The sequence below is a fragment of the Pectinophora gossypiella genome, chromosome 15, assembly GCF_024362695.1.
Source record: "Pectinophora gossypiella chromosome 15, ilPecGoss1.1, whole genome shotgun sequence".
In the NCBI taxonomy this organism is placed as follows: Eukaryota; Metazoa; Arthropoda; class Insecta; order Lepidoptera; family Gelechiidae; genus Pectinophora; species Pectinophora gossypiella.
The window spans coordinates 15,807,094-15,821,227 of record NC_065418.1 but is presented as its reverse complement, the minus strand read 5'-3'; the positions used below and the strand labels follow the sequence as shown (position 1 = coordinate 15,821,227).

The 14,134-nt window shown below is 50.3% G+C and overlaps 1 protein-coding gene across 1 annotated transcript; it reads left to right on the top strand.

Annotated features, from left to right (window-relative positions):
* The first annotated feature begins 879 nt into the window (after positions 1–879).
* LOC126373492 (protein stoned-B-like) lies at positions 880–13,211 on the top strand. Its single transcript, XM_050019645.1, has 15 exons — positions 880–958; positions 1,613–3,925; positions 3,990–5,539; positions 5,629–5,797; positions 6,107–6,240; positions 7,453–7,627; positions 7,767–7,982; positions 8,350–8,623; positions 8,993–9,098; positions 9,451–9,619; positions 9,959–10,073; positions 10,529–10,692; positions 10,855–11,009; positions 11,416–11,623; positions 12,129–13,211. Exons 2-15 carry the CDS (start codon positions 1,644–1,646, stop codon positions 12,271–12,273), a joined length of 5,862 nt encoding a protein of 1,953 aa, XP_049875602.1. The 5' UTR covers positions 880–958; positions 1,613–1,643; the 3' UTR covers positions 12,274–13,211.
* The last annotated feature ends 923 nt before the right edge of the window (positions 13,212–14,134 follow it).

The window sequence follows — 14,134 nt, the reverse complement described above, 5'->3', positions numbered from 1 at the left end:
TAAGCCGATTGCAAAATCTGTGTAGGTAATAAAAATTTAAAAGTAAGAGATAATTCATTTTGTTGGCTACCTTTGAAATAATTAAAACATCATAGAAGGGAAGCTACAAGGAAAGAAAGAAAAGGGAAAACCAGAGAGCTTACATGGAACAGATTTTAAGGAGAAGACGAAGCGCGTCGTGTCCCCCTATTCCACCTATCCCACTTGGCCATCCCACCTGGGTGGTAAGAGTGGAAAAAATAATCCACTTTTCCCTCCCAGGTGGGATAGGTGGAATAGGGGAAATTATCTAGGTAATTAGGTACCTGTGGTTCGTATCGTAGTCAAAAAGTAGGTAAGTTTCAATAGCTAGTGAGGCCTCAAGTTGTTCTCTTATGAGAACGAAGGGTCCTCCGACTGCCTGCACCCGTAGGCGTCACTCACCGGCGAGGTGCGAGTTATTCTTACTTACCGAGCACGGTCTATACCTCTTAGAATGTTACTGTCACAAATCAGATAGGATCGATGGTTACTGTCTTTAATTAGGACTTAGGTATAACACATATCTTAAGCCATTTTCATTTTTAAGCTGACCTACTTTTTGTTAGGCTATTAATTTCCAGAAGCAAAAGTATAGAGCAGGGAACGTGCATCATACGTGAGTTTTATAGATGAATTATTCAATGTTTATATACGATATTACTGGTACAGTGGAGGTTCTTCGAGGGATGCATCGCAGTGTTGAATGGGCGGGTTACGTAACCGGCGCTCTGGTTGACACTTGAACTTTGCAGCGGGTGGAGGGCGGCGAGCGAGGCACGCAGGCTCGCGGGCGTGGAGGCGCGGTCGATGCCGGCGCGGCTGCGCGCGGCCGCGGGCGGCGCGGCGGCGGCAGTGCCGCAGCGCCCTTGCGCCGAGCACAGCCGCCGCTCGCCCGCTGCCCGCTGCCCGCCGCGTCCGTGCGTGTGTTGCCATGAAGGTACAGCGCCCTAGCCCGCCCTAGACTAGTGTATGCCCTAGCAGTAGCGGCCGGTAGGTGCCCGCCACCCGCTGCCCGCGCCCGTAGCCACCGCCGCACGCTGCACGCCGCACGACCCTCGCAGGCACCGCCTCTCTCATCATGTCGACGGTCGCTCGTCCTACACTTATTGTTCGTGCGCCCGCTCGATCCCATCGACCCCTCTCATATCTTTAGATTTAAAACGAAACAAAAAAGATAATTTCGTCGTTCGACGGAGAGCAATCGATAACTTCATTGGAGATCGCTTCTAGTCGGTTATGTTTGTAGATGACCTCCGTTCGTACCGTTTCCTGTAGTCGTACCTATAGTATAACCTATGTTCAAACTATGTACGTACTTAAATGTTACCACACTTTTGTTTGTCTTTGTTGTAATGTTGTAAGATGTAGAACCTATCTTTTGCGTCATCGTGCTGACTCATCGTGTAGATAGTTTCATTGTATGTTCTCACCTCTCATTCATCGTTCGTAATAAGAAAATCGATATGAATACAAAACAATGATACAGATCTTTGTAGATTTCATTAAAAAATAATGCGGTTTCAAGAAAATTATATTCAGTGAATGATCTGTGTTAATGGACTTTGAATAAGTGAATTTTATTTTGTTTCAGCAACACGAAGAAATATTGGTAAGCTCGTATAATGCTAAAACTACCCAAAGGCCTTAAAAAGAAGAAAAAGGGTAAAAAGTCGAAACGCAAGGGAGAAGAGGAGCTCTTTACCGAGGCGGAGCTTGAACAGTACCGGCGTGAGCACCAGCAGCAGGCCGAGCAGGGCGAGCCCGGCGCCAACCAGAATGAGGAGTGGTCCAAGTTTAAGGACTTGACCACCGGCGTCGACACCGTCCTCAAGAAGACTCAGGGTGACCTCGACCGCATCAAGTCCACTTCGTTCTTCCAGCGCGTGCCCGCTGGCGTGAAGCAGCCGGAGCGCGGTCCTAGCCCGCCGCCGCCGCGGCCGTACGTCGAAGTAACTGCGGCCGACTTTCCGCAGCTCGCGGCTGCGAGCGCCGTCGCCGCCGACGACGACCGCAGCGAGTACGGCCTCACCGACGACGAGTCTGAGGAGGACGACCAGGACGACATCTTCGACACCTCCTACGTCGAGGCCGTCGAGCGCGGGGAGGTCAAGCTCGCCTACGTACCTGACTCGCCCACTGAGTGTCAAGACGACGATATCTTCGATACTTCTCACGTTGATGCGCTTATCAAGGGCCAAGAATCGAAAACTTCTAAAGGAAAACAAGCTTTAGATATCGGTCTTGCCGTCGGTGTACTCACAGGGCGGATAGATAATGTGACTGTCACAACCACTAAGCGATCTAAGAGAGTCATACCCGGTGACCTTTTGCTTGAAAGTACCGATCAGGAGGGTGCGTTCGTGCCTATTGCGGCTGTCAGTGAACCCGTAGAAACAAGTATATTAGACGCTGACTCTGATATACCTATTACAACCCCTATTGACTTGAGTGTCTCGCTCCACACGTCTCTGATACAACAGAGTAAGAACGCCAGCCAGGAGGATCTATCTTTACGTAACGAAGAATTTGGAGGCAATAAAGAAGAAGAGGAACTCGACGAATTCGCGTTATTAGCCGCGGAGTCTCTTGAAGCTAGCGCTGAAGTCACTAAATTAGAAGAAAATCAAATCAAAGTTGAACCTGTGTTGCAAGAATCGTGGTCAGCTTTCGAAGCCGATAAGAGCGATTCAGTGTTTGCCGAGTGTATTGTCGAAGACCAGATCGACGTAATTGACCCGTACCTCGACCAAGACGATCCTTTTGACACTAGTTTTGCTGAAGCTGTGGTTCCGGGGTCTAAGGAGCAACAGGTGAAGCACGAAGCGATTATCTTAGAAGACGACGACGATTTCGATCCACGCGCAGAGGAAGTTCAAAGTAGGCTCAATAACAGACGAAAGTCATCGGTTCGCATCCACCTAACTAATCCGTCGGGATTGAGAGAATCTATTACTTCTGACGAAATAATCGACAATAAAGAGGAAGAGCAATTTGCGGTTTCTCGAGATTTATTGGGAGGCAGTACCACTGATTTGACACAGCTGGGTGACTCGCCATTAGATCCGTTAGACGTGAATGACACTGAAATAGATCCGTTCGACACGACTATTGTTGATAAAATCGTCGCACCTGGAAAGGTCGAATTAAAACTTCTCGAACAAGAGTTGATCGGGAGCACTCCAGCTCCTGCGCCTGTCTACCGAGTGCCGAGCGATCCAGACTTCGATCCACGCTCAGAAGAGCCTAGCAAATCGGAAAGACGTGCATCTCGACCGGAAAATCTCGTCGTCGGTAAGAGCGTAGTTTTTAACGTCACCGGAGACGGAGCTCTCGATATAGACATAAAGCCTAAACTACCTAAGCCCGTGACACCGTACTACACGCGGGAACTGTCCATCACCGAAGATATAAGCGAAGACGCCGGCGAGGCCGCCGACGCAGTTCCGGGACTCGTGCGAACTCGCTCCAACGAGGACTTAGCCCCCAAGTCGAATTACCAGGCAAAGCGGCGGCACTCGGAGCTACCGGGCGGCCGCAGCTCCGACCTACTGGGTGAGCCTGCCGACCTGCCCACCAAGGTGCTGACGCCGAGTGTGCCGCCGCGCCCGCCTGCTCCCGCGTCTCACCACGACCCATTCGACACCTCCTTCGCCGGAGACATCGCACCCAGCAAGACCGAGCTTCGGCTGCTAGCCAAAGAGTTTTCTTGCGAGGAGTCGCCACCCGCGCTCGGTCCCGGCGGCGAACCCGACCTGTTGGATCCGTCCGACGATATATTTCAAGTTAAGGCGCTCACTCCGGAGCCCTCGACCGCGGCGCGTTTGCCGCAAGAAGAGTACGACCCTTTCGATACGTCGTTCGCCGGTGATCTCAATCCGGGTCGAACGGAACTGAAACTCTTAGAGTCCGAGTTTCTAAATTAACGAAACGAGCGTAGCATTCAAAATGGCATACAATCCGTTCCTCAGCATGAATGAGCCGGCTGCCCCGGTCACCGCCGACGTCCTCAATCCTTTCATGATGTCGGACCCCGAGCCGGCCGCCTACAATGGGGACAATCCGTTCGCGACAAGCAACCCTTTCTCTGATTTCGGTGGTGGCGGCTTCGAGCCCGCCGCCGGCGACACCGTACCTTCTGACTTGTTTGGCGGCCCCGACCCGCCCGGCGGCGGTGCGAGACACTATGCGGAGAACGTCGCCACCACCGATATATTCTCCACGCCTATAGTCGACGCGTTCTCATCTTCGGCGCCGACGAAGCCCACCGAGCTCGTGCTGACGACGACCACCGCGGACCCGTTCAACGAGACGGGCGCGCCGCCGCTGCCGACGCGGCCGCTGCCGCCGGAGACGCAGAACTTGATACTGAGCGTGACCGGGCAGATGGAGTTCACGTCCTCGCACCTGCTGGACCGAATCCCGCCGACGCGCACGCCCAGCCCGGTGTCGGCGCGCGATATCCACTCGCCGAGCCCCACGCCTGAGCCGGAGCTGGCGCCCGAAATTCCCGAGCTGCCGGACGACGCGGCGCCGCCGGACTCCTTCGACATCAACCGCAACAAGCCGGCGCGACCGCCAGCTCCGCCGCCCGCGCGCCCCGCGCGCCCGCCGCCCCCGCCTGCGCCCGCGCGCCCCGCGCCCCCCGCCGTACCACCCGCACCCGCAGCACCCGCGCCCGCCACTTCTGTCGCCGATGATATTAACCTTTTCGACGCTCCCGCCCCGACCCTCGTGAAACCCACGAAAGAGGCCATCCTCAGTTTATACTCCGCCCCCAAAGAGGAAGAGAAGCAGATTGATTTTCTCAGCGACGACATCCTAGAAGACATTCCGGCGGATCGCCCCGACGAGGCGGCCGTCGCCACAGACACGTCGCCGCCGTCTCACGGGGTAGTGGCGGACTTGGCGATGGACTGTTCGGAATCTATGCCGGTTGAATCAGCGGCATCCGATTCTTCGCCTTTTGGTGATGCGTCCACGGAGACCGTTCGGTCCCAGCGAGCGTCGATTACGGACAAGAACCCATTCGAAACCTTCGTGACGGAAGATTCGGCGGCGTCATTTGCGAATTCCACCTCCAACGTGTTCGACGCGACCCCGGAGGACTCGTTCATGGCGCCGGTGGCGGAAGCGCTCGCCGCCACCACAGACGTCGAGTTCACCGCGGCACCGCCGACCACGCAGCCCACGCAGCAGAATGTTTTCGGTGCGGTAGCGACAGATGCTTTTGGTGCGACAACGACGGATGCTTTCGGCACCGAACAAACGAACATCTTCGGTGTAGACGCTCCGGCGACTCAGCAGCAGACGACAGACGCCGGCTGGGGAGCGGAGTCGCAGGCGATCGACACCGATTGGGGCGCCAAGCCGCAGGACGCACAGCAGCAGGGGCATCCCAACGCGGGCTGGGGAGCGAGCCCCGAGGCGATGGCGCAAGACGCTTTTCCGGAGTCACAGGATGCATTCGACGCTTTCTCCGCTAAATTTGATTCGACCGCTGCTAATCATTTAAACACCGGTGAGTATTGATAGTATATTGATTAAGTACAGGTTTCTTATCATGAAAATTCGAATAAGACGCTGAATGTTTCCCCGGTGTGGTTGCAGCGGCGTGGGGCGACGACGCTGCGGGCGCGGGTGGCGAGGCAGGCTTCGAGGCGGAGGCGTTCGACCCGTTCCTGAGCATGGGCGCGCCGCCGCCGCCCGCCGCCACGCCGCGCCGCGAGCGCGACGGCTCGCCGGACTCCAACGACGACACGTTCTCCGTCTTCATCAGGTGCGTGTTACGCCTCCCGTCATACTAGAAATTATTCTTCTCTTATTTTCGTTTGGGTGGTAAGGTTAATGACCGACCAACCAACCCTGGTACATCAGGATTATTACTGTGCCGCCGAAGTTCTCTGACATAGCTCATGTACCTAATAGTCGGGACCTACAGCTTAAAGTGCCTACCGAAGCATGGGTCATCTTAGTTTCTATATTGCTCGATGTACCTACTGAGCAATATGGATACTACGTAGTAGGCGTGCGCTGTAGTGTGGTGTGTATGTGTAGTGGAGTACAATGCGTGTGGCGTGCGTTGCAGGCCGGCGGAGGGCGGCGGCGCGGGCGCGGCGGTGCCGGCGCTGGCGCCGCCGCCGCGTCCCGCCGCGCTGCCGGAGTCGCCGAGGGCCAACCCCTTCGACAACGCGGAGCCGACTCACCAAGAAGCTCCTCCAGGTAACACTTGTAGCTATATCCTTTACCCGACTGCAGCGAAGCAAAAAGGAGAGTTATTGCAAATCGCATTACGGAGTTCAAGCCGTCTAAATGAGAGTCTCTTCCGTACTTTGCAGGCTATAATATACCTTTTTACAACCATTCCAAGTCGTCGGTACAGAAGATCATAGTAAATATATTATAAGCCTTATAATATGTATATTAAGTATTTACCGTGATACCTACAAATATCTTGTGGCACTTGGGCAACAATGACAGCAGAAGGTGGAGGCGCTAGGGTGGACCATCTCCGTGCAGCCTTCACTCCCAAAACTCAAACTCAAAAATACCTTTATTCAGTTGGTAACATGTAACTATATATATTACTTCCATGGGTAATATGGTTACACTTTGAATCGTCAATGTTCATATTTTTTATCGAGTGTCTCATCCGTCATCCGGTTAAAACTACTGCAGCTTCTCAACCAGAACAAGCCGAATAAAAGTAGCTGCAAGAAAAATCTCGGTACCTACCAACTATCATGCATACATACAAAAGGTTACGACTATATCCCAATTGGGGTAGTCAGAGGTACATTCAACGCATAATGAACTTCTATCATCATCATTGGCCACAAAATCTGTAGTAGATGATTGTCGCAGCATTATAGAGTCCTATAGCAGCGCGGTATTTGTTACCACATCGTTCGCACACGAAACGTAAATGGTGAAGCACGACGAAGACTTTTGCTTCAAATTCTCCAGCCAGTCACCGTCATGTTTTGAACTCCTGACTTTAATGTCGTGGCTCCATTCAGGTCTCATTTTGGCGCGCTTCTTCCAACCATTGGTCTGAATACCGAAGTTTTTCATGTCCTGCTTGCAGGTGTATGCGATGTACGTGGCCAAGTCAACGCTGTCTCCTCTGCTTTAACGTGGCAGTTACTTATGCTGCAGCAGCGCGTTTTTGATAGTACTATCTCGTTACTGATTTTATCTTGCCAAGTGACTTACAGTATAGTTCTCAGGCGGCGCACGTGGACAACATTCAGTTTATGTTCTTGTTTCGCGTACGCAGTCTACGATTCTGAAGCGTACAGCAATATACTCAGGACGCAGGTCTGGTGTACAAACACTCACTACTACTACACTATACGGCGGCGGCGTTACTTCCGATTATGGTGCCATGGTATAACATCGTCGTCGCTGAACGATGCACGTGTGTGTGTGCAGAGTACAGCACGCGGCGCGGGTCGGACGCGGGGTCGGGCGGGGACACGCCGCCGACGCCACTGTTCGACGAGGACACGTCGGCGCCGCTCGAGGACTTCCCGCGCACCAAGTACGCCGGGCCCGGCTGGGAGATGCACCTGCGACAGCCCAACAAGAAGAAAATCACCGGACAGAGGTACGCCGGCCGCAACCTATACACCTAAGCTCACTATGAACTACTTAAGTACCCTCGCTTCACCTGAGTGACAGGTGGTCACTTTCTCATTTTTTATATTAGTTAACTAGGTATTTATTTGAATATTTAACGGTAATAGGTTCTGGAAGAAGATCTTCGTGCGTCTCGTGTACCAGGGTGACAACCCAGTAGTGCAACTGATGCACACGGCCGGGGACAAGGAGCCGTTCCAGGAGCTGCCTCTCCAGGCCTGCTACTCCGTGTCGGAGGTGGGCGCGCAGCAGTTCGACCAGTACGGGAAGATATTCACCGTCAAGCTGCAATACGTCTTCTACAAGGAGCGCCCCGGCGTCAGGTAATATTAACATTATAGTCATCATAATATGTTAGTATTATGTTATACTCGCAAGTACTAGTAATGTTGCTGGAATGAATTAATTTCATTCGGTTAGTAATAGTCCTAAGAAGAGAAATGCGGAGGACAGGAATATGGCTTTGAGATAGACTCTGGGCCCCATCCCTACTACTGCACAATTTTTCCCTAATAAAGGAGTACGCAGAATGCTACACCGACAAGACAGTGGCTCTTAAATTAGTGATGATACTATGGCGAGCATGCATGAAAAATTTGATGGGATTGGATGAAGCGACGTTAATGGAAATAAACGTTATCTTATATGTCTTACATGTACGTAATAGTGTTATTGGTATGTTCCGAATAGACCGGGCCAAGTGACCAAGGCGGAGCGGCTGACGAACAAGCTATCCCAGTTCGCGGCGTACGCGATCCAGGGCGACTATCAGGGCGTGAAGGAGTTCGGGTCGGACCTGCGCAAGCTGGGCCTGCCGGTGGAGCACGCGCCGCAGGTGTCGCAGCTGTTCAAGCTGGGCTCGTTGACCTACGAGGACGTCAAGCAGTTCTCCTGCTGCGTCGAGGAGGCGCTGTTCCGCCTGCCGGCGCACCGCGACCGCGCGCTCACTTACAAAATGGAGGAGGTACCTCTACTATTATTAAGTATTCGTATTCTTCTTATAGTTACTTATTACTCTTCTTTTTGGTTACTCAACCCAAGTTACTTTTTTGGTGCGAATTTAACTCTGTCTATGTGTTATTTTTACTTCAAAACCGCTAGACAGATTTTAGTAAAAAGTTGCACCTAAATACTTAGATTAACATAGGGTACTTATCAGGGCCGCACATTGTGTACTTACAGCATTATAACCAAAGTCCACACGGAAAGCTCCAAAATAAAAGTCCAAATATCGTGATAAATGGAGTATTCGACATTCCCAGATAACAATCGTATCCCTGTTACGAAGATATCTAGTAGTGCCTTATATTGACGTGTATATGCGCACGCACAGGTGCAGATCACGGCAGTGGACGAGCTGTACGTGGAGCAGGACGCGGAGGGCGCGGTGCTCAAGCAGATCGCGCGCGTGCGCCTCTTTTTCCTCGGCTTCTTAAGCGGTAGGTAATACACACACTGACCAGTGTCTGAGTCTGAGACAACTTTCACATGTAAAACACTTACCTTTATCTGCTTAAAGTGTGTGTGCACCGTGTGTGTGCCGACCCCGCCAGTGTGATTTAGGTTTTCTCTCACACATAGTCACGCAGCGCCCTGAGTCGAGGTTCGCGCCCACCTGGCCGCCCTCGGGCCTGGTATTAAGTATATCGACGTCAAATGTGTCCTCTTGTAGTGAGAGGCTTGTGTATCATTATAACATGGTGGCGTATACAGTACATTGTTAGCTACATAGGAGGGGCCGTGTCTGGACACCGTACAGACGACATGGTGATGGTGTGTTGTGTGTGGCAGGCATGCCGGACGTGGAGCTGGGCGTGAACGACCTGCGGCGGCAGGGGCGCGAGGTGGTGGGCCGCCACGACATCATCCCCGTCGTCACCGAGGAGTGGATCCGCGTCGAGGACGCCGAGTTCCACGCCTGCGTGCAGCCCGACGAGTTCACGCACACACAGATCATCAAGTAACTACACCACACACACACACATACGTGTGCGCTTACTCCAACAGATAATCCTCAGCGCCCCCTATTGGTTGGGGATAGCGCGTACGCCAAATTGTAACTGCTATCATCTGATACTGATGAAATTATCATTTATTTAAGATGGTTGACCCACGAATTAAACTGAGGAAGACATAATAATTATACTCATTTTAAGTACTTATACTGAATTTAAACACACCAGCTGGTCGCATGGCTCTATATATAAGTTTGCTGTAATAAAGAAGCTTACTTAAATGTTAATTAGCGAGTGTGACACCGTGTTACCTGAAACGTTACGTTCAGTTGTATGTGCGTCAGGTTCAAGCCGCCGGACGCGTGCTACATCGAGCTGATGCGGTTCCGCGTGCGCCCGCCCAAGAACCGCGAGCTGCCGCTGCAGCTGAAGGCTGTCTGGTGTGTCACCGGCAACAAGGTGACCGCACACCATGCACCACCTCTCACTACCAGATGCTCACAACTATTACCTACATCTAGTTTTAACTCTGTAATTCGATGTACCTACTCTTGAAATACAAAAAAATCATTACTATATCTTAGTCATAAATTAGATAGTCTCACCCAAAACACACTCAAAATTGAAACAAGGCCAAGATACAAAAAATAAGTCTAACTGGAAGTACTTTCAAGCATTTAATTTATTACACTCTTAGTTTTTCTCCAGTCGTAGGTATGTAGATACAAAATAAATTAATACTTACATAGAAGTTAGAGAGGCCATATATAATCAACTTCTAAATTTAATACTACATTTAAATAATCAGTATATAATTTATAATTATCAAAATTATTGAGCATAACAGTTCTTTGGTATGCATGTGCTTTGGTACCCAGCACTGCGGCAATAGCCAATGTAATGTGTGTGTGCAGGTGGAGCTGCGCGCGGACATCCTGGTGCCGGGGTTCGCGTCCCGCAAGCTGGGGCAGGTGCCCTGCGAGGACGTGGCCGTGCGCTTCCCCATCCCGGAGTGCTGGATCTACCTGTTCCGCGTCGAGAAGCACTTCCGATACGGCTCCGTCAAGTCCGCGCACAGGTACCTAACGCTATTGGATTGGCCATTCAGTAGCCTCATATTGTAATACTGCGCAATTTTGTGACGGTTGTATCCGTGGACTGAAAGAGATGAAATTAGGGTAATATGATCGCCAATGTCGGTGTTGCTGTACAATATTCATGTAAATACTTGCTTGTTCAGACGTACAGGCAAGATCAAGGGCATCGAGCGGTTCCTGGGCGCGGTGGACACGCTCCAGGAGTCGCTGATCGAGGTGACGTCAGGACAGGCCAAGTACGAGCACCAGCACCGCGCCATCGTGTGGCGGATGCCGCGGCTGCCCAAGGAGGGCCAGGGTCAGTACTCACACACTACTTCATACACCATTTACTACCATTACAAAACTTGGATCGACAGACACTTGGAAAGTGTTGACAGATCCGGAAAACTCGGCTCAATTATAAGCTTCCTGCAATAGGACTTTTAAAATATTTGGCTTTGTTGCACATAGACAGGCCTTTTGTAAGCTACCAGAGATCAATTTGGTATTGAGTATTAAAATGGATATATTAAACGTCGCCTTTATCCATTATGTTGGAGAGAACATCATAATTTTTTTGAAACATCTTATTTATTTATTTATTCAAAAATATATACTATTGTTTTACAAAAAAATATGTTTCGCCAAACCAAAAAACAGTTTGTTGGCGAGCAAAATGTACTTGTACTAATGTACTTGTAATTGTAACGTTAACTCTGCAGGCGCGTACACGACGCACAACCTGGTGTGCCGCATGGCCCTCACCTCGTACGACCAGATCCCCGCCGAGCTGGCGCGCTGGGCGCACGTGGAGTTCACGATGCCGGCCACGCAGGTGTCGCACATGACCGTGCGCTCCGTCAGCCTGCAGAACCACGACAATGACCCGCCCGAGAAGTACGTGCGCTACCTCGCACGCCACGAGTACATGTGAGTACCGCCATCTACGCACTAATATGAATTCTGTGGCAACAGTCAATTCGTGACAACAAACACTTCAGATACCGGCCCCGTCGCCGTGGTCGACGTTTTCCCTCATCGCGCTTATCGCTATCGACCCATAAGGTCAGTTAAATCTTTCTAATATAATCCTCTCAGACCAACTGGACACCCTCAGGCCTGTTGTCTTAAATTTTGTACCGAGTGAGAGGCAGAGTTAATCTACAGTAAGTCACGCCAAAAAAAGGCCACAGTTAAACTCACACTCAAATATATTTATTGCGATTTTATAGTAAGTAGTTAAACAAGAGAAACAATGGTAGGTTTTTATTTTATAATAAAACCGGTAATATGAAACAAAATAAACTCCAGTCATAATGCGTGTGACTGTCAAAAGCGTAACCTGGAATGATTGCTTGCTTTTTAAACTGATTTGTCGCCCGTCACCGAGTTGACGGCGAGGTGTATGTCTGTATTCTGTATGTTTGCATTCCAGCGTGGGCATCGAGCGCACGTCGGGGCAGTCGGCGCCGGCGTACGCGCTGGCCACGGCGCGGGACGCCCCCCCCCCCCCCCCCCCCGCCGCCGCCACCGCCCCCGCCGCCCCCGCGCAGCCCTCCTCGGACTCCGACTCCGACTAGACTGTGACGTCATAGACACACATCGGCCGATACGCGACACTGCGCCATTATACATAATATATTAGTAACTTATACGTAACATATCTATCGGTTAGTACGTTATTTAGAATATATATCATTGCAAAAATATAATATCATTTGATTTGTATTTGTCGCATTAGATGAAATATTAATAATTGATGGACGAGGTGGAACGTCCACGGTGGCGAGGGACGAAACGACACCCTCTCGCCGCGAGCGGGCCGCAGCGCCGCGCGCCGCGCGCCGGTGGAGGGCTCACGTAGGGATAATTAAATTTGTACATAAATAATATTGAATATGATATTACGTTAATCATGTGATGTATAAAAGCGCTTAGGGACGATACCCACCGATTATGTGTAGCCATTACGCGCGACCACATCGCCGCCGCCGCCGCCCCCGCGGCCCCTCGCTCGACGCCACTGGCCACCCCGCAGGTCGCTGTGGCGCGGTGGCGGCCGCGCTCGCTGTCATGTCGTTTCCAGTAGTTGTTGACGTGTTTATTAGTGGTTTAAGCAATATTGTTATCCATTACGACACATACTTAGGTATAAGAGTAGATGAGCATGGTGTGGACACTGCGTACAGCACAGCGAGGGTGCAGCGTAGTAGGGCGGACCGTCGCCTGCGAGGGAGTGTATATAACTCTGCATAGAACTAGCGCGAATTGTGTACTCTGTAAGTGCTACCGACCTCGTAGAGGCTCGTTTGCTTAACGTCACGTAGTGCGAGATATATTATTTATGTAAAAAGCCAAAAAAAAAATCTATTTATTGTTAAAACGTATACTCAATAATCGAGCCTAGGATTGCTACAATAACTATTATGAACTATAACTATCCACGTTTGAGATGTGTTGCATATAAGGACGTACCTATACAGATGGACCCTATGTTTTGTTGTCAATAAAATGTAATCGTGAAGACATTGCTTGTTTTCATTCATTTCAGTTCTGCCCTTCAAACAGATCGTGTCAACGTTGGAGCGGCCGCGGCCGCGGGCGAGCGGCCGAGCGCAGTTACGAAAAAACACAATTATTTTTAATTAAATAAATGAAATAAATAACTAATATTACAATGTTTACTAATAATACAATGACTAACTTGTAATTAGTAGCTACAGCGCTACGACCTGTTACGCTTCTAGTGCTACGCCGTAGTGCTACGCCGTAGTGCTACGACCTCATGCGCTGCGTAGTCACCACATAGTTCACGTCTTATTTTATCGATCTTAGATAAAATACGTTTACGAGTATACCGCACTAATTACATTACAGAGTGCTCAGACATGCGAGCACGGGTAGCTTATAAAACAGTTTAGACACAAAAATATCTTCAATAGCGGATATAGTTACTATAGTAATGTGTGGGTGGTATGCGAGTATGTTGGGAGTATTGGATTCCCCTGCGGATGGCGAGATGGTATGCATAATGGATAAGGTGTAAGTAGTGTAGTTGATTATGCGTTCATCAAGCAGCCGCTGGCGCGAGCCGGCGACGACCGCGCGAGCTGGGGCGCGGAATATCAAAATTAAATAAACATAATTTAGTAAGCACTTACTTATTGGTTAAAAAAAAGGTATTTAACATGTTATTAATTAATTACGATTATTATTTAACTTTAAGATCTGCATCTGTAGATGTGTAATTAATTAATAACTTAAACTTTTTTTGGAGCCGTGGTAGCCCAGTTGATAGAACGTTTGCTTCTCACTTTGAGGTCGCAGGTTCGATTCCAGCACAGGCCTAAACCAATGATTATCGGATTTGTTTTCGAATTCATGTTTGGATCATAAATTATTATCACGTGCTCAGTGGTGAAGGAAAACATCGAGAGGAAA